This window comes from Zea mays, chromosome 7, assembly GCF_902167145.1.
Source record: "Zea mays cultivar B73 chromosome 7, Zm-B73-REFERENCE-NAM-5.0, whole genome shotgun sequence".
In the NCBI taxonomy this organism is placed as follows: Eukaryota; Viridiplantae; Streptophyta; class Magnoliopsida; order Poales; family Poaceae; genus Zea; species Zea mays.
The window spans coordinates 2,577,080-2,600,777 of NC_050102.1; the positions used below are offsets into that span (position 1 = coordinate 2,577,080).

At 52.3% G+C, this 23,698-nt stretch overlaps 4 protein-coding genes across 12 annotated transcripts; all 4 read left to right on the plus strand.

Moving 5' to 3' along the window:
- LOC103631899 (uncharacterized) lies at positions 1 to 4,095 on the plus strand. Its single transcript, XM_008653740.4, has one exon. The coding sequence runs from the start codon at positions 2,447 to 2,449 to the stop codon at positions 3,896 to 3,898; it is 1,452 nt and encodes a 483-aa protein (XP_008651962.1). The 5' UTR covers positions 1 to 2,446; the 3' UTR covers positions 3,899 to 4,095.
- On the plus strand, positions 4,060 to 21,704 carry LOC100216784 (uncharacterized). 6 transcript variants are annotated; one of them, XR_004851189.1, is made up of 3 exons: positions 4,060 to 5,681; positions 6,171 to 6,267; positions 21,613 to 21,704. XR_004851189.1 is itself a non-coding variant. In XM_008652753.4 (2 exons), exons 1-2 carry the CDS (start codon positions 4,541 to 4,543, stop codon positions 5,960 to 5,962), a joined length of 1,170 nt encoding a protein of 389 aa, XP_008650975.1. In that variant the 5' UTR covers positions 4,060 to 4,540; the 3' UTR covers positions 5,963 to 6,164. The 6 variants fall into 6 exon arrangements, 3 of the variants coding, with proteins under 3 accessions (XP_008650975.1, XP_008650972.1, NP_001354493.1); XR_555352.4 differs by lacking the exon at positions 21,613 to 21,704 and adding an exon at positions 7,381 to 7,584; XR_002263290.3 differs by lacking the exon at positions 21,613 to 21,704 and adding an exon at positions 7,395 to 7,584.
- LOC118471902 (putative disease resistance protein RGA3) lies at positions 17,029 to 23,656 on the plus strand. Of its 4 annotated transcripts, none has more exons than XR_004851311.1 (3): positions 17,029 to 20,969; positions 21,613 to 21,769; positions 21,973 to 23,656. XR_004851311.1 is itself a non-coding variant. In XM_035960787.1 (3 exons), exons 1-2 carry the CDS (start codon positions 19,694 to 19,696, stop codon positions 20,938 to 20,940), a joined length of 1,176 nt encoding a protein of 391 aa, XP_035816680.1. In that variant the 5' UTR covers positions 19,652 to 19,693; the 3' UTR covers positions 20,941 to 20,969; positions 21,613 to 23,656. The 4 variants fall into 4 exon arrangements, 2 of the variants coding, with proteins under 2 accessions (XP_035816679.1, XP_035816680.1); XR_004851310.1 differs by having other exon boundaries at positions 17,770 to 20,969; positions 22,016 to 23,656; XM_035960787.1 differs by having other exon boundaries at positions 19,652 to 19,744; positions 19,816 to 20,969; positions 21,613 to 23,656.
- Positions 20,569 to 23,656, plus strand: LOC103631897 (uncharacterized). The gene is made up of 3 exons (XM_035960785.1): positions 20,569 to 20,969; positions 21,613 to 21,769; positions 21,973 to 23,656. Exon 3 carries the CDS (start codon positions 21,994 to 21,996, stop codon positions 23,470 to 23,472), a length of 1,479 nt encoding a protein of 492 aa, XP_035816678.1. The 5' UTR covers positions 20,569 to 20,969; positions 21,613 to 21,769; positions 21,973 to 21,993; the 3' UTR covers positions 23,473 to 23,656.
- Positions 23,657 to 23,698: the final 42 nt, after the last annotated feature.

Consider the following 23,698-nt stretch of genomic DNA (forward strand, 5'->3'; position numbering starts at 1 on the left):
GAGCCCCCGGTGTACCACCCGGTCGCCATCCACCGTGACCCCGGCCACGTCCAACCAATGGTGACTCATCGCGTCACCAGTGTTCTTTGCTCCTCGGGGTGCCTCTCCTGTTTCCTCCTCCGTTCGCGTCGCCCTCGCCGATCCCCACTAGCGTCGTGCTATGGAGGAGTACGCAGTCCTGCTGGCCAACCACACTTGGGACCTGGTGCCCCGTCCACGGTCCACTAGGCACCAACGTGGTTACCGACAAGTGCATCTTCCGCCATAAGCTGACCTCGGACGGCTCCCTCGACCGATACAAGGCCCGTTGGGTTCTTCAGGGCTTCACCCAACGTCCCGGAGTGGACTACGACGAGACCGTCAGCCCCGTCGTCAAGTTCGCCACCGTTCGTGCCATCCTCTCCCTCACCCTCTCCTGAGAATGGGCGGTCCATCAGCTCGATGTCAAGAATGCCTTCCTCCATGGCACTCTAACAGAGACCGTCTACTGCAGCCAGTTGAACCGCTCCCTGTACGGCCTCAAGCAGGCGCCACGATCCTTGTATAGTCGCTTTGCCTCCCACTTGGCCTCCCTCGGCTTCGTAGAGGCCAAGTCGGACACGTCCCTGTTCATCCACCGGCGCGACGATGACATCGTCTACCTGCTTCTCTACGTCGACGACATCGTGCTCACGGTGTCCAATGTTGATCTTCTACAGCGTACGATCATCGCCCTTCAACGCGAGTTCGCGATGAAGGACTTGGGGCCTCTCCACCACTTCCTCGGCATCACCACCGAGCGGAGGCCTTAGGGTCTCTTTTTCCACCAGCGCTAGTACGCCTCTCGACATCCTAAAGCAGTTTGGCATGTCTGACTGCAAGCCCTGCTCCACGCCTATCAACACTCAGGTGAAGCTCTCTAAGGATGACAGGCCCCCGGTCGCCGACGCAACGTCCTACCGGAGCCTCACCGACGCCCTTTAGTACCTGACTTTCTCTTGGCTCGACATCGCCTACGCTGCCTAGCAGGTGTGCATCCACATGCACACCCCGTGGGAGCCCCATCTCACCGCTCTCAAGCGGATCCTGCGCTACCTCCGCGGCTCCATCGACTACGATCTTGTCCTTCAACCGTCCCGAACGTCAGAGCTCGTGGTCTATACCGACGCTGACTGCGCTGGCTGCCCCGACACGCGTCGATCCACTTCCGGTTAAGCCGTGTTCCTGGGCACGAACCTCGTCCCCTGGAACACCAAGCGCCAGCCTGTTGTCTCTCACTCCAGCACTGAGACCGACTACCGCGATGTGGCCAAGGACGTGGTCGAGGCTTCCTAGCTGTGTCAACTTCTCCACGAGCTCCACAGCCCCCTCCAGCGCGCCGCCCTCGTCTATTGCGACAAAGTCAGTGCGGTCTACCTCTCCACCAATATCGTGCAACATCAGTGAACGAAGCACGTGTAGATCGACCTGCACTTCGTCCACGAGCGTGTCGCCACCAGTGGCGTTCGGGTTCTCAGCGTCCCGACCACGCTGCAGTTCGCCGACATCTTCACCAAGGGGTTGTCGTCCAGTGTTTTTGCCGAGTTTGGATCCAGTATGAACATCTGTACATAATAGAGCTGAGACTGCGGGGGTGTTAGAATCTCGTTAGGGTTTTGTGTTAGTCCTTGTGTAAATACCTGTTTACTCATCTGTGAAATGGGCTTGACCCAACTCTTGGTTTTTATATATGCACTCCCAACCTTGATTACGGTTAGGGTTTCCCATTCCAACTCTTAAGAGTGCTACTCAGACCACCTAATAAACTCAGATAGAGGCCTTTCGCAATCCTCCTCTTTCACAAACCCTTACGAGGAATTAACCAAAATCTAGCCTGGAGGCAACTCCTGTTCATCCAATTGACTAAAAAGTGGACACTGTTTAATATGGTTATTAGCTGGTACACAGAACTATAGTATATCAGTTGGTAAGCTAACAATCTGTTTTTTGTGACCTTGATATCATAGGTGGTCTAGAGAGTAATACACAGATCATAGATGATAATGTCTCAGTGGTTCACATAGTGAAGGCGTGGAATTCAACAGTCAAAGGCTTGGAATCCAACGTGTAGCATGTTCAAAGAAAAATAAAATGTTAATCATGATAACAATGTGAGGGCAAACAGTCCCAAAGGTCATACATGTGCAGAGACTATTGACTCTTTGTATGTCTTTTCTTCTTGAGCAAAGGAAAATAAAAAGTCAATCAGAATAATTATGTGAAGGCAAAAGCAGTCCCAAAGGTCATACATGTGCAGGGACTATTGACTCTTTGCAAGCCTTCTCTTCGTGAGCCCAAAGTCATTTCTCTTCTTGGAGCTTTGATGTGAAGCGTAGCATACATAGTATATCAGAAACATCAAAACTCACCTTGTGTTTTCTTACCCATCCTGCTGTGTTCTCTTCCTGAGAAGAAAGAGAGGACTCACATGGAAAGTTTTATATCTGCAGCCCTGGGTGAATTGATGACTAGATCCATAAATTTCATCATCAACAAGCTCTCGAAGCCGCCGGCACTGGCCATGGAGGAAAGCCTACAAAGGACTCTTCTCCGAGCACAGGCCATCGACGAGGAGGCCATGGGGCGGCACATCACAAATCAAGCTATGATCCAGCAGCTAAGCATGTTGAGAGATGCCATGCACCGAGGCTCTTACGCACTCGACGCCTTCAGGTACGAGCCTCACTATGGAGAGGATGACAGCGATCAAGTTGTGAGTGGATTTATGTCCCTATCCAAGGCACCCTTTGCAAAGGATCAATATTTCTTCAGTCGAACTGCACAGTTTCGGGAACAACTACAAGAGGCACTTGACAGATTGGGCTCCATGATTGTTGATCTGAATGAGTTGGTGATGTTCTTGGCGAGCTACCCTCGCATGCATTGCCAACCTTACAACATGCATATCCTACTGGGTAACTGCATGTTCGGTCGCCAGATGGAAGCAGAACTTGTCATTAAATTTCTGCTGCACACACAGCTTCATAGTTCTGAAGAACTGGAGGTGCTGCCAATTGTCGGTCCACCCAGAGTCGGCAAGAGTACCCTAATCGCTCATGTTTGCAAGGACGAAAGAGTCCAAGATCATTTCTCAGAAATCGTGTGGCTGAATGACCTTGATTTTACAGATGGAGAGCATCAAAATCAAGTGTCAAACTCGAACAAAGACAAGAGATTGCTAGTTGTTATAGAACTATCTGGAAATCTGTATGAAGATGCTTGGAACAGGTTCTATCTTGCTTCCAAACGGAGCTTTTGTAGCGGGAGTAAAATCGTACTCACAAGCAGTTCAGACAGAGCTGTAAAGTTTGGAACATCACAGGCTCTAACTCTGAATCATCTGTCTCATGAAGCATACTGGTATTTCTTCAAGACACTTGCATTTGGAAGCATTGATCCTGAGGCACACCCAGGGCTTGCACAAGTAGCCATGGAGATTGCTAGGACGCAGAATCGTTCAATCCCTGGCGCATGCATCATCTGTTATTTGCTGAGGAACAATTTTAACATCCACTTTTGGTGCAAGGTTCTGAGGTTCTTAAGAGTGTTCGTCCAGAATCATGTCTCCAAATTCAACAAGCATCCATATGATCTTTTGAGCCAAAACAGACCAATACAGATTAGCCGAATGGCTACACCTTCTGAATATGTCGTTATTCGTCGTCAGTATCAGTGCTCTTCACAAGAGGAGGTTCCCAAGATAAGAGCCCAAGATGTAGTGTATGGAAGCATGAAGACTTGCGGAAAATTTGAGGTCCTATTATGGAGATCTCCAATACCCCCCTACTATAGCTATGCCAGTACTTATGAGATTCAAGAGCCAAGGACTACAAGTGCCAAGAGGAAGCGTTCTATGAAAGATGGAGTCACATTTTGTTAATTTTGCCATTATACATGTGTCATGTAGGAACATAGTTTTGTTCATTTTTTTTCTCGGTATAGGATGCCACAAGTTACAGCACAGGCCAAGTGTAAAAACATGTAAGGTGTCACAGGTTACAGTTACAGCATCATTAAACTGCACTGCTACATTTTCATATGTGAAATACAAGTGCTTATGTATTCTATTTTAGAATACAAGTGAATTGTTCACTTTCTTTTGAGCTGAACTGGTACATTTTACTATTTTAGAATACTTTTGAGCTGAACTGGTTGGTGTATGAAAGCCAATAACATCTATGACTGTTTTTCTTATTTTTAGTGGTCTATATAAAAGACTCACACCAATTATTAGCAGAATATTCAGCATGCCCGGTTGTTGGGAAAACTAGCTGAATCAGGCAGGGAGCGTTCCACTTCCATTTCGTCTGTCCGGGCTGGAGGTCATGTGGACCGTTGGATCCTGTTTGGGCGGCCAGGGTTTGACGACCAAGTCTCTTTCTCTGCTCATATGGCCCCACCAGGAGCCTCAGCGTCAACGGCAACAGCACGAAGCAGACAAGCAGATTCTCCCACTCCCTTCTCTTCTCCTGCTCCGTCGCCCGCCTTCGCTGCTCGGGAGTCGGGACCCACCTGACCAACCATGGAAGCTGATCCGCCGTTGCCGCCAGCGAGCGCACTGATGGTGGAGCTCGTGGAGGAGGTCCTGCTGCGCTTCCCACCTGCGGACCCGGCAAGCCTCGTCCGGGCCGCGCTCGTCTGCAGACGCTGGCGCCGCATCGTCACGGGCCCGCGGTTCCGCCGCCGCTACCGCGACCTCCACCTCCACCGCGGGCGCGGGGGTTCGCATCCCCCGATGCTGGGCTTCCTCGCCAACGCCGGCACGGGGACCCGCTTCGTGCCTACCTCCACCTTCCGCCCCGCATCCGCGCGCGCGCGCGCGGCCGCGGATGGCCTCCTCCTTCTCGGCGGCTGGCGCGCGCTCGACGCCCGCCACGGCCGCGCCCTCCTGCGCCGGGACACCGGCCGCGACGCGCCCGTCGACTGCGAGCTCGCCGTCTGGGACCCCGCCACAGGCCGCCGTACGGACCTGCCCCGCCTCCCCTGGTCGCCCTACCCCTACAGCTGGAACGCCGCCGTGCTCTGCGCCGCCACAATCACCGCCTCCGCCTGTGACCACCTCGACTGCTGCGGCGGCGGCCACTTCCTCGTCGTCGTGGTGGGCACCAACCACGCGGAGATGTTCGCCCATGTCTACTCGTCGGAGGCGGGCGCGTGGAACGCGCCCGCGTCCGCTCGGCACCCAGACGACAACGTCGACTTCGCGCCCAGCGCGCTCGCCGGGAACGCGCTCTACTTCGCGTTCCAGACGGGCGCGGCGGCCCTGGAGTACGATTTGGGCACGCGGGAGATGGCGGTGGTGCGCCTGCCGCCGCCGCCACGCTTGGACTGGCAGCGCGCTGTGCTCGCCACCAGGGACGATGGTCGTCTGGGACTCGCCACGGCAGGCAAGTCCACGATCTACCTGTGGGCGAGGGAGGCGCCGCCTCGAGGAGATGGGAGTTGGGTACAGACCAGAGCCATCGAGCTTGACACGCTGCTCCCTGTCGGTGCCCTCTCGGCCTTTGTTGATGTGGTTAGCTTTGTGGATGGCGTCGGTGTCGTGTTTGTGCGGACGGGCGATGGGCTATTCACCATTGATCTGATGTCTCGCCGGGTCACAAAGGTATTCAAGGACACTTTCTTCTCCGGCATTTTCCCCTACATGAGCTTCCACACTCCAGGTAATTGCCTCTTTTGGGTTCACCCTGTATGTCTTTGTCTCAGTCCCAGTAGCTTTGCTTGTATGTGATGAACGATGAATTAGTAAAGTGGAATATCACGATCCAATAAAGAAAATGCATTACTCTTATATAGGTATGCTACCATACTTCAAATCAGCGGATATGCCAAGAATTGTTTTGCCATTTGTTATACCTGTAATGAGCAGAATGTGGGGTCTTGAAAGTTGAAACTTATCTGTTATCTCAATATAGGCTGGCCCAGTAAACTACCCAGCGGGTGAATGGATACACTTTAAATTTCTTGGATACAATCTTTCAATGTCGCCTGATAACATAGATGATATCAATGCCACACAAAGGATAGCTGCTCCTGGTAGCCTGTTTAATTACCCAGCAACATGTTTTTCGTGTACTGTCAGAAACCATTTTCTAGTAAGAGCTAATAGGTTTTCAACCAGCTGATGTAATTTCCTAAATTTCTGTATGTAGCACTGGAAGTTGCCTCAACTGGTGAGGGGCCAAGTTCAGGTACTTAAGGTGCTTATGTGCAGGTTTCTCAGTCAAGGGGAAACTTAGTTGCCTCTCGGTGGGTTCTTGCTTTTAATTCAAGGGCTCTAAGTTTTCTCTAAAGGATTCTATCTTGTAAATTTGTTAGTTTGATCACTGCCTTGTGTAGTTGTGTGTGAACTGGTAAATGTGTGTGTGTTCTCCTGAACTGTAGCTTGCAAAGAAATCCTAGAATGAATGTGATTTCCCTTCTGTGTACATATGTATGCTCAAGAAAACAAGCATTTGAAGTGAATGTTCTGCACTTTCGTATGTGCTGCGTAACTTTTACTTAATTTTAGTTTGATTTCATGTCTTATGGCCTGAAACATGAGAGCTGAGGAAAAAGAAAATAATTCCTGACATCTATTTTCTGTCATTTTCAATATAGGAGCTGTTCAAAGCTCTCAAGCACTCAATTAGATTTTGGTAAGCACTAGTCATTGTTAGAGTTTGACTGTGTACGTGTGTGCTGGGTCTTGAGCCTGGCCTTTTCAGCCGTCCAACCCATAATAGGCGTGTTTTTTGTGTTGCGTCTTGAGCCTCGCCTATCCAGTCGGCTGGTGGTGATCATGTCTAGTGGATCTCTGCATGTAGCCATGTGGTGACTTCTTTCCCTGGCTCTCCTAGTGTGTAGTACTGTAGTACATGCAGACACTTGTATATGTATTTTCATTTTCATGGTAATCAGAGCCTAGGTTAATCACGTGCTCTTTTTTTTTTTCTTTCACACCCAACACAAAATCTGGTATACAGAGAATACATCAGTTTCTAATCTAACAATCTGATTTTTGTGATCTGCGTATCATAAGTTCACTAACAGAGAAATTACGTAGTAGATAGTGATGGCTCACTGATACAAATAGCAAAAGCTCAGAATTCAACAACCAAGGGTTGTACCTATGGAAGTAGCCAATCAGTAGCAAGTGTAAGCAAATAAATAAATAAAATCAATAAGAATAGTAAGGTAAATGTCCCAAAAGTCATACATGTGAATAGAATATTGACTTTCGCAATTTAGTTTTTTTAATGTTTTTGCTTCTTGAGCCCAATTGTTCTTATATATTCCCTTGCTCTCCTTGGAGTTTTGACATGAAGCATAGAATACAGACTACAGAGTGAGTTTTTTTCACAGTTCTTACCCTTCTTACAGCGTTGTCTCCTCAGGAGCAAGAGAGAACTCCCAAATGGAAAGTTTCCTTTTTGCAGTCCTGGGTGAGCTGATATCTCGATCCATAAATGTTAGGCAATAGAATATGCCATCTGTGGATATCCTAGCTGCTATAGATAGCAGATGTAAATTAGGGATGGAATCCTAGCTGCTATAGATAGCAGATGTAAATCAGGGATTAGTTGCTAGATATTCCTTTGAATTTGACGCCCATTGTTTCTCTATTAAGGATCTCAGGACGGAACGCGTGATTCTCCGTTGTAACTGCGACGGGGACCTATACACCATGCCTGCCTCCACACCTGGCGCTCCACCTCATGCTCTCCTGGCTGCATCGTCAACTCTCTGGCATCAACGTCTCGGTCACGCCGCCCCCGCCGTTTTAGAGCGTCTCAATAAACTTCATGTTATTTCCTGTAATAAAGTACAACACTCCCTATGTCACTCATGTCAACTAGGCAAGCATATGCGTCTACCTTTTAGTTCTTCGCATTCCATAACTCATGCACCCTTTGAACTCGTTCACGGTGATAGTTGAATGGGAAAAACCCTAACCCTAGAATAGGGTTGGGCAGTGTATTAATAGACCAAATAACTGGGCCAGGCCCATTACAAGAGACGGGTATCTAACACCCCCCCGCAGTCACAACTCTATCCTGTACAGATGTTGAGACTGGATCGAAAGTCTAAAAATACACTCGATGGTAACCCCTTGTTGAAAATGTCGGCGAACTGCAGCGTGGTGGGGACGCTGAGAACCCGAACGTCACCGGCAGCGACACGCTCGCGGACGAAGTGCAGGTCAATCTCCACGTGCTTGGTGCGCTGATGCTGCACGGGGTTGGTGGAGAGGTAGACCGCGCTGACGTTGTCACAGTAAACGAGGGTGGCGCGCTAGAGGGGACTGTGGAGCTCGTGGAGGAGCTGGCGCAGCCAGGAGGCCTCTGCCACGCCGTTGGCCACGGCACGGTACTCGGCCTCAGCGCTGGAGCGAGAGACGACGTGCTGTCGCTTGGCGGCCCAAGAGACGAGGTTGGCGCCCAGGAACACGGCGTAACCGGAGGTGGACCGGCGCGTGTCGGGGCAGCCAGCCCAGTCAGCGTCGGTGTAGACCACGAGCTCCGCCGTCGGGGATGGTCGGAGTAGGAGGCCGTAGTCGAGGGAGCCGCGGAGGTAGCGCAGAATCCGCTTGAGCGCGGTGAGATGGGGCTCCCGCGGAGTGTGCATATGCAGGCACACCTGCTGGACGGCGTACGCGATGTCGGGCCTGGAGAAGGTGAGGTACTGGAGCGCGCCGGTCAGGCTCCGGTAGGACGTCGCGTCGGCGACCGGAGGCCCGTCGTCCTCAGAGAGCTTCGCCTGAGTGTCGACAGGCGTGGAGCAGGGCTTGCAGTCAGACATGCCAGCCCGCTCCAGGATGTCGATGGCGTACTGGCGCTGGTGGAGGAAGAGACCCTGGGGCCGACGCTCGGCGGTGATGCCGAGGAAGTGGTGGAGGGGCCCCAGGTCCTTCATCGCGAACTCCCGCTGAAGGGCGACGATCGTGCGGTGTAGAAGGTCGGCGGTGGATGCCGTGAGCACAATGTCGTCGACGTAGAGCAGGAGGTAGACGGTGTCGTCGCCGCGCCGGTAGATGAACAGGGACGTGTCCGACTTGGCCTCAACAAAGCCGATGGAGGCCAGGTAGGAGGCGAAGCGACTGTACCATGCCCGTGGCGCCTGCTTGAGGCCGTACAGGGACCGGTTCAGGCGGCAGACCAGATCCGGACGGTCGGCGTCGACGAAGCCGGTGGGCTGGCTGCAGTAGACAGTCTCCGTCAGAGTGCCATGGAGGAAGGCATTCTTGACATCGAGCTAATGGATCGCCCAGTCGCGGGAGAGGGCGAGGGAGAGGACGGCGCGAACAGTGGCGAACTTGACGACGGGGCTGAAGGTCTCGTCGTAGTCCACTCCGGGGCGCTGTGTGAAACCCCGAAGGACCCAACGGGCCTTGTAGCGGTCGAGGGAGCCATCCGAGGTCAGCTTGTGGCGAAATAGCCACTTGCCGGTGACCACATTGGTGCCTGGTGGACGCGGCACCAGGTCCCAGGTGTGGTTGGCCAAGAGGGCCGCATACTCCTCCTCCATAGCCCGACGCCAATGTGGGTCGGCGAGGGCAGTGCGAACGGAGGAGGGCACCGGGGAAGCGTCGGGTGGGGTGCTGGACGTAGTAGCTGCCAGGATCAGCCGGTCGACGGGGCGGAGAACGCCAGCGGCGCGCCGAGTCACCATCGGGTGGACGTGCCCGGGTTCGCGGTGGATGGCGACCGGGTGGTATATGGACGACTCGGAGCGCACCGCCGGGACGTCGAGAGCGTCGGGTATGGTCGGCTCGCGGCGGTGATAGACGACGGCTGGGTCGGCGAATCGGGCCGCGCTCGTCGACGGGCCCGAGTCGGGATGTGCCGAGGAAGTGGCGTGGCCACGGCGATGGTAGACGAGGGCGGGGTTGGCGAAGCGAGCCGAGGTCGACGGAGCCGCGCGTGGCGCAGGCGGGGTCGACGGGGCCACGCGTGGCGCAGGCGGGGTCGACGGGGCCGCGCGTGGCGCAGGCGGGGTCGACGGGGCCGCGCGTGGCGCAGGCAGGGTCGACGGGGCCGCGCGTGGCACAGGCGGGGTCGACGGGGCCGCTCGTGGCGTAGGCGTGGTCGACGTGGCCGCGCGTGGCGCAGGTAGGATCGACGGGGCCGCGCGTGGCGCAGGCGGGGTCGACGGAGCCGCGCGTGGCGCGGAAGAGGTCGTAGTGGCCGCACGAGGAGCAGGTAACGGCGCAAGACGGGGAGCCGGAGGTGGGGGAGGAATCGGATCGGACTCGAGGAGGGAGTCAAGATCGGTGGGTGGGGTGGAGCCAGCAAGGGGAAACACGTCTTCGTCGAAGACGACATGACGAGAGATGATGATGCGGTGGGAGGTGAGGTCCAGACACCGGTACCCCTTGTGGTCAGGGGAGTAGCCAAGGAATAGACAGCGGGTGGAGCGAGGAGAAAGCTTATGTGGAGCGGTAGCGGAAGTGTTAGGGTAGCAGGCACAGCCGAACACGCGAAGGTGGTCATAGGAAGGGGCTGTGCCGTATAGGGCGAAGTGAGGGGTAGGGTGGCGCACCGCCTTCGAGGGAAGACGGTTGAGGAGGTGGGTAGCAGTGTGCAGGGCCTCTGCCCAGTAGCTGGCAGGGAGAGACGCCTGGAAGAGGAGGCAGCGGATCATGTTGGTGGTGGTGCGAATCATGCGCTCGGCCCGACCATTCTGAGCAGAGGTGTAGGGACACGAGAGACGCAGCTGGACGCCGTGAGTGAGGAAGAAAGAGCGAGAGGCGTTGTTGTCGAACTCGCGGCCATTGTCGCACTGCAGGGCACGGACCGGGCGCCGGAACTGGGTGGATACCCAGGCGAAGAAGTGAGTGAGAGTGGTAAACGTGTCGGACTTCAGCCGAAGGGGGAAAGTCCAAAGGAAATGGGAGTGGTCATCCAGAATGACCAGGTAGTATTTGTAGCCGGAGAGGCTAAGGACAGGAGATGTCCAGAGATCACAGTGGACAAGATCAAAGGCCTGAACAGCCCTGGACGTGGAAGTGGAAAAAGGAAGACGGGAGTGACGGCCGAGCTGACAAGCATGACAGAGGCGCTCAGAAGAGCCCCGAGTATATGATATGTCGGAGTGGCCGGAAAGCTGGGACATGACGTCAGGTCCAGGGTGCCCGAGACGACGGTGCCAAATGGTTGAGGAGGTGGTGGTAGTAGCAAGAGCATGTGATGGGGTGGTAGTAGTAAGTGCAGGAGATGGGGCTACTCTGGTGTGAGGAGTGGAGGGCAAGTGAAGAGAATAGAGTGGGCCGGAGCTGTCACAGCGAGCGAGCACAGCATGTGTGGGAAGGTGGCGTATGGTGAGGCCCCAGGGGTCGAACTCCATAGAGCACTGGTTGTCACTAGTGAAGCGACGAACCGAGAGGAGGGGATGAGTCAGTCCGGGAGCAACAAGGACGTCGTTAAGGCAGAATGGTCCAGGAAGAACCGATGTACCTACTGAGGTGACCGGGAGGGTGGAACCGTTGCCGACGACGATGGAGGTAGGATGTGAGGGGTGGGGTGGATGGGAGTGGAGTAACGAATTAGTGGTGGGGGTAGTGTGGAAGGAGGCCCCGGAGTCAACCACCCAATCGGTGGTGGTTCGGGGAGGTGGAAGTGGCGAATGTACGGTGTGAGCGGAGAGAGCCAAAGAAGGTGCCCCGACAGAGGCACTAGGAAGGGAGGGAGATGACATGGGCTCAACCGCTAGGGAGGCGATCGCAGCACGTGGGAAGACAAGCGGTCCAGGCACATGACGGCCCGCCTGAGGGTGGACCTCGACGCAGTCCCGAAGAATAGGGTTCCAGACTGGATCGAAGGACACGAACATGCCCCGGATGAGCTGGCCGTCGTGGAGGAGGACACGCACAGTCACGAGAGCGACGGGCGGGGTAAGGCTCATGTATGGCGGGGGTGTCGCCATGAAACCGGTGTGGGTGGGGACACTGCTGTTAGGAGAAGCGCAACGGCGCGAGGAGCGCGAAGGGCCGTCCAGAAGGGCGCGCGCAGCCACGAGGAACGAGTCGGGCGGAGTGGCTGGGAGTTGGGGCCGACGGCGCCCGACGGCAGGGAGTGGCTGCGGTAGCGCTGCTGGGAACAGAGGCAGACAGTGCCCGACAGCAAGGGAAGAGGAGGCCGCAGCGGGGAGCGCTCGCGGCAGGGAGAAGGGTGAGGTGAAGCGAGGTCGGAGATGAGCGCCGACCTGACCACGGCGTGCGGTGCCGGAGCAGAGTGGAGGCACGACGAGGCAGGACGCCGGCGTGGAGCAGGGATGGCGGCGTCGAGGCTGCAGGTCCGGCGGGGCGGGTCGGCTGCGCAGCACGGTCGGCCGAGGCGTCGGGCGTCGATGGGTGCAGGGGCGCGCGGTGGCGGCTCCAGGCGCGGGCACTGCTCGGCGTCGGGGTAGCAGCCGGCGGCGCGCCGTGGCTGGCGCACGGCGGCCCGGCGACGGCGGCGGCGCGCGGGTGCGGCCTGGTGCGGCCCCCCCGGCGGCTCGCGCGGGTAGCCCCGAGCGCGGCCCCTCGGCGTCGGTGCGGGCACAAGCCAGCAGCCCCGGCGGCCTTGGCGACGCGAGTGTGGACCAGCCAAGCACGCGGTCTCGACGGCGCGAGCGCGGACCAGCGACTCGCGGCCTTGGCGGCGCGCGGGCGGGTCCTGGCGCGGTGGCTGCTCGCGTGTTTGGCGCGCGAAGCAGAGGGGCAGGGGGCGGCGGCCGGGGCAAGGGGAATGACCGGCGGCGGCTGGAGGGAGGAGAGGGCGCGTCGGGCTGGGGCGGCGCCTGGGGAAAAGGCGCGCGGCCCTGGCGGCGCGACGGACTAGGGGCGGCGCCTGGAGGGTGGCGGCTGGGAAAAAAAACTACAGTGTCTCTGGTACCAAGTTGAATGGGAAAAACCCTAACCCTAGAATAGGGTTGGGCAGTGTATTAATAGACCAAATAACTGGGCCAGGCCCATTACAAGAGACGGGTATCTAACAGTGATGTATGGACTTCACCCATCAATAGTCTGTCTGGTTTTTCATATTACTTGGTCTGTTTGGATGATTACACTCCCTATTGTTGGGTTTTTCTGCTCCGAAAAAAATCTGATGTCCACCAACACTTAGTCGAGCTTGCTGCCTCTGCCCAAACACAATTCAGCCTCCCCGTCAAATGCTTTCAGGCTGATAACGGCACTGAATTCGTAAACACTGCCACCATCAAATTCCTCGCTGCTCAAGGCACTCACCTTCGCCTCTCCTGCCCCTACACATCTCCCCAAAATGGCAAGGCTGAACGTATCATCCGCACACTCAACAATTCCATTCGCACCATGCTTCTACATGCCTCCCTACCACCCACATATTGGGCCGAGGGACTCCTGACAGCCTGCTACCTCCATAATAGGCGCCCATCCTCCTCTATTCAGCATGAAATTCCCTATACTCGTCTGCATAATCAACCACCAACTTATAGCCATCTGCGTGTTTTTGGGTCTCTCTGTTATCCCAACATGCAAGCAACCTCTAAACATAAGCTCGCCCCTCGCTCCACGGCATGCATCTTCCTAGGATATCCTAGCTCACACAAAGGTTACCGCTGTCTCGACCTATCAACCCGTCGCATCATCATCTCTCGCCATGTCACATTCGACGAGACCACCTTTCCCTTTGCAGCCACCTTAGACGTCTCGTCCTCTGCTTCCCTAGAATTCCTCCTCGACGACGATATGGTTTCGGTGCCCTGTCCTACCGTTGTTGCAGGTGGGACTCCATCCTCGACGCCCATGGTTGCTCCATCCCACTCAGATGTTGAGCAGCCGCCCCCAGACGTTGCAGCCTCACACGACTCGCCTTCTGCGACACCGGGCGGGCGTGGTCCCGTGCCCCCGCCTGGACCCGGTGTGGTTCCCTTCCCACAAGTCTACGTCCGTCGTTCCCGTACGACGTCCACGTCCGAGCCGGCAGCTGTCCCAGCAGCCCCTATGACTTCATCGCCTCCGCCGCCGCCGCGCGTCACTCGCACCATGACGGGTGCCATTCCTCGTGTCTGCTATGAGGGGCTGGCGGCCACGACGTCATCCTCACCGTCGCCGCTTCCGACGAACTACCGTAGCGCGTTGGCCGACGCCAACTGGCGTGCTGCGATGATGGATGAATATCAGGCCCTCGTCGACAACAACACCTGGCAGCTTGTTCCGCGGCCCCCCGGAGCCAACGTCGTAACGGGGAAGTGGATCTTCCGGCACAAGTTCCATGCCGATGGGTCCCTTGCTCGCCACAAGGCTCGCTGGGTTGTCCGTGGCTTCTCCCAGCGCGAGAGCGTCGACTACGACGAGACCTTTAGCCCGGTTGTCAAACCGGCCACCATACGGTCTGTACTCAGCATCGCCGCATCCCGCGCCTGGCCCATTCATCAACTGGACGTGAAGAACGCCTTTCTTCACGGCCACCTCGAGGAGACCGTCTACTGCCAACAGCCGCCAGGATTCGTCGACCCTGGCGCTCCAGATCACGTCTGCCATCTGCAGAAGTCCTTGTATGGCCTGAAGCAGGCTCCGCGGGCATGGTACCAGCGCTTTGCCACCTTCGTTCGGCACCTCGGCTTCGTCGCCTCCATCTCCGACACGTCTCTTTTCGTTCTACGAGAGGGGACAAGTCTCGCCTACCTACTGTTGTACGTCGACGACATCATCCTCACCGCCTCGTCATCGGCCCTCCTACAACGCATTATGACTCGGTTGAGCTCCGAGTTTGCCATGACGGATCTTGGCACCCTCCATCACTTCCTCGGCATCGCTGTCACGCGCTCCTCCGATGGTCTCTTCCTCTCCCAGCGACAGTACGCGGTCGAGCTTCTTCAGCGCGCAGGCATGGCTGAGTGTCATCCGACATCGACGCCTGTTGACACTCACGCCAAGCTATCCGCGACCGAACGGGGATCTACTGTCAGAGAAGGATGCATCAGAGTATAGGAGCTTAGCGGGGGCTCTCCAGTACCTGACGTTGACTCGTCCTGATCTGGCATATGCTGTTCAGCAGGTGTGCCTCTTCATGCACGCCCCGCGCGAGCCTCATCGTGCGCTCGTCAAGCGCATCTTACGCTTCGTCCAGGGGACTCTCTCCTCGGGTCTTCACATTGGCACCGGGTCTGTCACCAAGCTGACTGTCTACTCTGACGCCGACTGGGCAGGCTGCCCAGACTCTCGACGATCCACCTCTGGCTTCTGTGTCTATCTCGGCGACAATCTAGTTTCATGGTCCTCCAAGCGCCAGACCATGGTGTCCCGCTCTAGCGCCGAGGCTGAGTATCGGGCTGTGGCTCACGTTGTGGCTGAGTGCTGCTGGCTTCGACAGTTACTCCAGGAGCTACACATCCAGCTGCCTTCTGCCACAGTTGTCTTCTGCGACAATGTCAGCGCCGTCTACATGACGGCCAACCCCGTCCACCACAAGCGAACGAAGCACATTGAGATTGACATTCACTTCGTCTGCGAAAAGGTGGCCCTTGGTGAAATTTGGGTTCTCCATGTGCCCTCCTCTCACCAGTTCGTCGACATCATGACTAAAGGGCTTCCGACAGCACTCTTTCGAGAATTTCGATCCAGTCTTTGCGTCCGGGAGCCTCCCGCTGTGACTGCGGGCGGGTGTTAGGCAATAGAATATGCCATCTGTGGATATCCTAGCTGCTATAGATAGCAGATGTAAATCAGGGATGGAATCCTAGCTGCTATAGATAGCAGATGTAAATCAGAGATTAGTTGCTAGATATAGCAGATGTAAATCAGGGATAAATCAGGGGAATTATCCCTGCCTTGTAAAGCAGGCCAGCCAGCTCTATATAATAGAAGGTGCCCCCTCTCATTGAGGTGTGGCCAATTGCCCTCAACCCTGTTTCTCTACATGGTATCAGAATGCCCAATGTGCGCCCAGCCTGGGCACCAGAACCTCCCTGGCGGCGCTGTCCAGGAGGGGTGACGCGCTCTCCAGGGGCCACACGTTCGCTAGTCCAGGGATTAAAACCCCAGGGAACACGTTTGTTGGTGTTGGTGTTGCCGGAGTTGTTGGAGAAGCTACCAGAGGTGTTGTAGAAGGGTTGGTGGCCGCCCTTTTTGGTATTAGGGCGCCGGCCGCCCTGCTGGTGCTGCTGCTGCGAACCACCAACATTAGCTAGGAGGGCAGCGGCAGCACGCGTCTTCTCGTCGTTCTGCAGCCGCAGCTCCTTGAGGAGTAGCTGATGGCGTGCGGTGGCGAGGGTGAGGGGCTGCTGTCCGGCGATGTTGTCGGCGACGCCGGAGTAGACCTCGTTAAGTCCACGCAACAGGTTGAGGACGAGGTTGGGCTCAGATACGGGCTGCCCAACATCGCGTAGTTCGTCGGCCTTCTCCTTCATGCGAACGCAGTAGGCGTCAATGGACAGGTCCCCCTGAGTCATCGAGTGAAACTCGTGATTCAGGAAGATGGCGCGGGGAGCTTTGTTTGCCTAGAACACCTCGCCGATGGCCTTCCAAAGGGCGCTCGTCGTCTGGGTGCTGTCGGTCATGGCGAGGTTGAGGACGGCGTCGGAGGTGGTGCTGTACATCCATCCGCGGACGCAGAAGTCAGCCTGTGCCCATGCCGCATCGGTGGGCGCGAGGTGGAGAGGTGATGCAGCAGCCCAAATTTCCCACACGTGGCCTGAAACGTCGTCGACCACTTGGTGTAGTTGGAGGGTTTCAACTCCAGGGTCATGGGGACGTGGAGCTTGATGTTGATGGTGGCAAAGGGGCAGAGGACAGGAGCAGAATCGGTAGCATCGGAGATGGTGCTCATGGCGCAGGGAAGGGGAAGGAGAGGGTAGGCGGCGCGGTCTGGTTAAGGCGGCGCGGCTGGAGGGCGGAAGGTGAGGGGGGGTTGGGAAATTAGATCGATGCCTGGGTCTTGGATACCATGTAGAGAAACAGGGTTGAGGGCAATTGGCCACACCTCAAAGAGAGGGGGCACCTTCTATTATATAGAGCCGGCTGGTCTGCTTTACAAGGCAGGGATAATTCCCCTGATTTATATCTGCTATCTATAGCAGCTAGGATATCCACAGAAGGCATATTCTATTGCCTAACAATAAATTTGATAATCAACAAGTTGTCAAAGGTGAATATGGAGGAAAGCCTACAAAGGGCTCTTCTCCGAGCACAGGTCATCATTGAGGAGGCCATGGGACAGCACATCACAAATCAAGTCATTCTCCTGCAGCTGGGCGTGCTGAGGGACGCCATGCACCGAGGCTATTACACACTTGATGCATTCAGGTACCAGCCTCACTATGGAGAAGATGGCAATCCAGCTGTTAGGCGCTTTGTGCGCCTATCCAAGGTACCCTGTGCAAAGGATCTCTATTTCTTTGGTCCAACTGTACAGTTTCAGGAACAACTACAAGAGGCACTTGACAAATTGAGCTCCATGATTGTTGATATGAATGAGTTGGTCATGTTCTTGATGAGCTACCCTCGCCTGTATCGCCAGCCATACAACAAGCATATCCTTCTGGGTAACTGCATGTTTGGTCGCCAGATGGAAGCACAACTTGTCATTAATTTCCTTTTGCACACAAAACCTCATAGTTCTGAAGAATTGGACGTCCTGCCAGTTGTTGGTCCACATAGAGTCGGTAAGAGTACACTAATCGCTCATGTTTGCAAGGACGAAAGAGTCCGTGATTATTTCTCAGAAATCTTGTGGCTGCATGACTCTGATTTTACGGATGATGAGCTAACTTTGAGACAGGGATGTGCAATGAAACGACAGCTTTTTTTGTCAAACTTTAAGAAAGGCAAGAGATTTCTAGTTGTGATTGAACTATATGGCAATCTCTGTGAAGATGCCTGGAATAAGTTTTACCGTGCTTCCAGACAGAGCTTTCTTAGTGGTAGTAAAATCATAGTCACAAGCTGTTCAGACAAGATCGTAAAGTTTGGAATGGCACCAGCTCTAACTCTGAAGCACCTGTCCCCTGAGGCTTACTGGTATTTCTTCAAGACACTTACATTTGGAAGCACGGATCCCGAGATGCACCCTAGGCTTGCTCAGCTGGCCATGGAGATAGCCAGACTGCAGATTCGTTCAATCAATAGTGCATATACTACCTCTAATTTGTTGAGGGACAATTTTAGCATACAATTCTGGTGTAAGGTGCTGAGCTTCTTGAGAGGGTTCATCCAGAAGCATATCTGCAAATTCGGTGTGCATCCTTTTGAACTTCTAAACAAAAACGAACCTGTTCAGCTTGGAAGAATGGCTTCACCTTCTGAAGATTTCATAATTTGTCATCAGTATCACCGCTCTCCCCACGAGGAGGTTCCAGAGATAAGATTACAAGATGTGTTCTATGGAAGCATTAAGAAAAATGGAAAATTTGAGGTCCTAGTATGGAGATCTCAGATACCCCCCTACTACAGCTATGTCCATGCTTGTGAGATTCGAGAGCGAAAAAATACAGGTGCCAAGAGGAAGCGTTGTATGAAAGATGGAACCACATCTAGTTAATTTTATCATTTTCTGGTTTATGCAGGAAGATAAATAATTTTTATTCACTTCTTTGGGGTAGGATGTCATAGGTTACAGCAGAGTCAATTCTGAAGTGTGCTACATTTTCATATCTGTAGTGTAAGTGTCTATCTACATAATGACACATGAGTTAGAGGCATATATTTTTCATGGGATTTGGTGGATCCTTCCCCTGTTGTCGGTTTTACTCTAGATAGCTGCCTCAGCCTGGGCTTTAAGCCTGTGTAACTGTGTTTTCAGTTTTATCTTTTCAGTTCAACCCCAGCAGGGCATTTTATGGCCAAGAAAGAGTTTGCATGACCGATTGACTAATCAGCGCCCTGTTGGCAACCAGGCAGAGTCTCGTTGGTACAAGAAGATTTGGCACCCCACCAATCTCTGGCCAAGAAAGAGTTGGAAATTGGTCCCAAAAGTCATGCATGTGAATAGACTATTGACTCTCACAATTTAGTTTTTTATTATATATGTTTTTGCTTCTTGGGCCCATGGTTCTTAGGCCCCATTTGGTTTGGTGTGATTAAAGTTTAGTCACTTTTAGTTCCTAAAGAAACAAACATGGTGACTAAATTGGGGTGACTAAACTTTAGTTCTTTAGTCACCAGGGGGTGACTAAAAGAATCTAAAATATGATTTTTACCTTATTTGTCCTCTCCACATTTTTTTTGCAGCAAACATCAACTAATTAATACGGGTAATACAGTCATTATTCACAGCAATTAATATTTTGTAGTCCGATTTAGTCACTGGAACAAAAACGAGATACTTTAGCGACTAGTATTCACTATGTAACCAAACGGGGTCTTATATATTCCCTTGCTCTCCTCGGAGTTGTCAAGTGAAGCATAGAATACAGTCATACACTCATACAGACTACAGAGTGAGTTTTAGAAACATCAATACTCATCTTGTGTTTTCTTAGTTCTTACCCGAGAACTCCCAAATGGAAAGTTTCCTTTCTGCAATCCTGGGTGAGCTGATATCTCGATCCATGAATTTCATCATCAACAAGTGGTCAAAGCCACTGACACTGGACATGGAGGAAAGCATACAAGGGGCTCTTCTTCAAGCACAGGTCATCATTGAGGAGGCCATGGGACGGCACATCACGAATCAAGCTATGCTCCTGCAGCTGGGCATGCTAAGGGACGCCATGCACCGAGGCTATTACACACTTGATGCGTTCAGGTACCAGCCTCACTATGGAGAAGGTGCTAATGATCCATCTGGTAGGCGCTTTCTGACCCTATCCAAGGCACCCTGTGTAAAGGATCTCTATTTCACCAGTCCAACTGTACAGTTTCAGGAACAACTACGAGAGGCACTCGACAAATTGAGATCCATGATTGTTGATATGAATGAGTTGGTCATGTTCTTGATGAGCTACCCTCGCCTGTATCGCCAGCCATACAGCATGCATATCCTTCTGTGTAACTGCATGTTTGGTCGCCAGATGGAAGCACAACTTGTCATTAGTTTCCTTTTGCACACAAAACCTCATAGTTCTGAAGAATTGGAGGTCCTGCCAGTTGTTGGTCCACTCGGAGTCGGTAAGAGTACACTAATCGCTCATGTTTGCAAGTATGAAAGAGTCCGTGATTATTTATCAGAAATCTTGTGGTTGCATGACTGTGATTTCACGGATGATGAGCTAACTTTCAGACAGGGAGGTGCAATGAAACGTCAGATTCTTTTGTCAAACTTGAAGAAAGGCAAGAGATTGCTAGTTGTTATTGAACTATATGGCAATCTCTGTGAAGATGGATGGAACAGGTTTTACCGTGCTTCCAGACGGAGCTTTCTTAGCGGTAGTAAAATCATCGTGACTAGTTGTTCAGACAAGATTGTAAAGTTCGGAACAACACCAGCTCTAACTCTGAAGCACCTGTCCCCTGAGGCTTACTGGTATTTCTTCAAGACACTTACATTTGGAAGCACGGATCCCGAGATGCACCCTAGGTTTGCACAGCTGGTCATGGAGATAGCTAGACTGCAGATTCGTTCAATCAATAGTGCATATACTACCTCTAATTTGTTGAGGGACAATTTTAGCATACACTTCTGGTGTAAGGTGCTGAGCTTCTTGAGAGGGTTCATCCAGAAGCATATCTGCAAATTCGGTGTGCATCCTTTTGAACTTCTAAACAAAAACAAGCCTGTACAGCTTGGAAGAATGGCTTCACTTTCTGAAGATTTCATGATTTGTCATGAGTATCGCTGCTCTCCCCAAGAGGGGGTTCCAGAGATAAGAATGCAAGATGTGATGTATGGAAGCAATAAGAAGCAAGGAAAATTTGAGGTCCTAGGATGGAGATCTCAGATACCCCCCTACTACAGCTATGTCTATGTTTGTGAGATTCGAGAGCGAAAAATTACAGGTGCAAAGAGGAAGCACTGTGTGGAAGATGGAGCCACATCCAGTTAATTGTATCATTTTCTGGTTTATGCAGGCAGGTAAATACTTTTATTCACTTCTTTAGGCATATATTTTGATGGGATTTGGTGAGTCCTTCCCTGTTGTTGGCTTTACTCCAGATAGCAACCTCGGCCTGGGCTTCAAGCCTGTGTTTTCGTTTTTATCTTTCCAGTTCAACCCCAACCTCGGCCTGTTGTTTTCGTTTTTATCCCTCATGGTCATGTTTGGTGGTTTGCATAGTCTAGTTGGTTCAAGAAGATTTGGCACCCCACCAATCTCTGGCCAAGAAAGAGTTGGAAATTGACTGTAGTTAGTTGTAACAAAAACACATGACTGCATAGGCATGCAAATCTGTCAAGGGCCTGTATCTGTATTGTATGCAAGTGTCCCTGTGGCATTGATACATGGTGGATCTTGAACGCTTCTAAATTTAGGCACGAAAGGAACTAAATTTTTTTGCTGTCTACATGAGCTTTTAACATAACACTTAAGGTTTCACTGTTAGTTGCTTCATTGGGAATTTATAGTGCAAAATCTGGTCTGGAGTCAACTACTGTTCAGTCAGTAGGCTAAAAAGTGTAACAGAAGACACTGATTAATATAGTTCTTGTTTGGTATACAGAAATACATTATACCAGTTGCTAAGCATTCAATCTTATTTTCGTGACCTTGATATCACAGGTACTCTATGGATAAATTACATAATCATGGATGTTGATGGCTCAGTGGTTCACTCAGCGAAGGCTTGGAATGGAATTCAACAGTCAAGTGCTATACGTATTCTCTGGAATAGCTAACTGGTAGCAACGAAATAAAAAAGACAAATCAGAATAACCAGGTAAAGGAGAAACTGGTCCCAAAGGTCATACATGTGACTGGACTTTTGACTCTCTTTCAGTTCTGTTTTTCTTATATGTGTTTGCTTCTTGTCCCCCAACCATTCCCGGATCCCCTTTCTCACTTGAGCTTTGACGTGAACCACAGAATACAGAGTTTCAGAAACATCACAACTCACCTCTGAGTTTTCTCACCCATCCACAGAATACAGGAAGGGGAACTCACATGGAAAGTTTTCTTCCTGCAGCCCTGGGAGAGCTCATGGCTCAACACATAAACTTCATCATCAACAAGTGCTTCAAGCCGCACACAATGGTCATGGAGGAAAGCCTACAAAGGGCTCTTCTCCGAGCACAGGTCATCGATGAGGAGGCCATGGGACGGCACATCACAAATCAAGCCATGATCCAGCAGCTGGGCATGCTGAGAGATGCCATGCACCGAGGCTATTACGCGCTCGATGCCTTCAGGTACCAGCCTCACTGTGGAGAGGACTGCAATGATCCAGCTATTAGGGGCATGCTATCCCTATCCAAGGTACCCTCTCCAAAGGAACCCTATTTCTTCAGCCAAACTGCGCAGTCCCGGGTACAACTACAAGATGCACTTGACGGATTGAGTTCCATGATTGTTGATCTAAATGAGTCAGTCATGTTCTTGATGAGCTATCCTCGTCTATACCGCCAACCTTACAGCATGCATATCCTACTGGCTAACTGCATGTTTGGTCGCCATATGGAAGCAGAACTTGTTGTTAAATTTCTGTTGCACACACCCCCTCACTGCTCTCGAGAATTGGAGGTCATGCCAATTGTGGGGCCACCCAGAGTCGGCAAGAGTACCTTAGTGGCTCATGTTTGCAAGGACGGAAGAGTCTGTGATTATTTCTCAGAAATCTTGTGGTTGTGCGAGTCTGATTTTACAAGTGATGAGCTAGCTGGCAGACAAGGGTGTGGAATGAAACGTCAAAATTGTATGCCAAACTTGAACAGAGGCAAGAGATTGCTTGTTGTTATTGAACTGTGTGGAAATCTATATGAAGATGCATGGAATAGGCTGTACCTTGTTTCCAAACGGAGCTTTCCTAGTGGTAGTAAAATCATAGTCACAAGCCATTCAGACACGATTGTAAAGTTTGGAACAACACCGGCTCTAACTCTGAAGCCTCTGTCCCATGAGGCGTACTGGTATTTCTTCAAGGCTCTTACGTTTGAAAGCATGGATCCCAAGATGCATCCAACGCTTGCACAGCTTGCAATGGAGATAGCTAGAATGTTGCATGGTTCGTTCCATGGTGCACACATCACATCTTATTTGCTGAGGGAAAAATTTAACATACACTTTTGGTTCAAGTTTCTGTGCTTCTTGAGAGGGTTCATCCAGAAGCATGTCTCCGAGATCGGTGTCAATCCATTTGATCTTCTGAACCAAAATAGACCTGTACAACATGGAAGAATGGCTACACCTTCCGAAGATTTAATAGTTTGTCATCAGTATCACCGTTCTTCACAAGAGGAGGTTCCGGAGATAAGGATCCAAGATGTGCTGTATGGAAGCACTAAGAGACATGGAAAATTTGAGGTCCTAGTATGGAGATCTCAGATACCCCCTTACTACAGCTATGTCAATGTTTGTGAGATTCGAGAGCGTAAAATTACAGGTGCTAAGAGGAAGCACCCTATGAAAGATAGAACTACTTTCTGATAATTTTGTAATTTTTCTGGTTTATGCAGGAACACACACACATTCATCTTATATTCACTTTTTTGGGGTCGGATGTCATAAGTTACAGCAGAGTCAATTATGAAGTGTAACTGTTATGTTTTCATATCTGAAGTGTAAGTGTTTATCTACAAAATAACACATGAGCCAGAGTTATATGTTTTCATGGACTACAGTGAATCATTTCATGTGCTTTGTTTTACTTTAG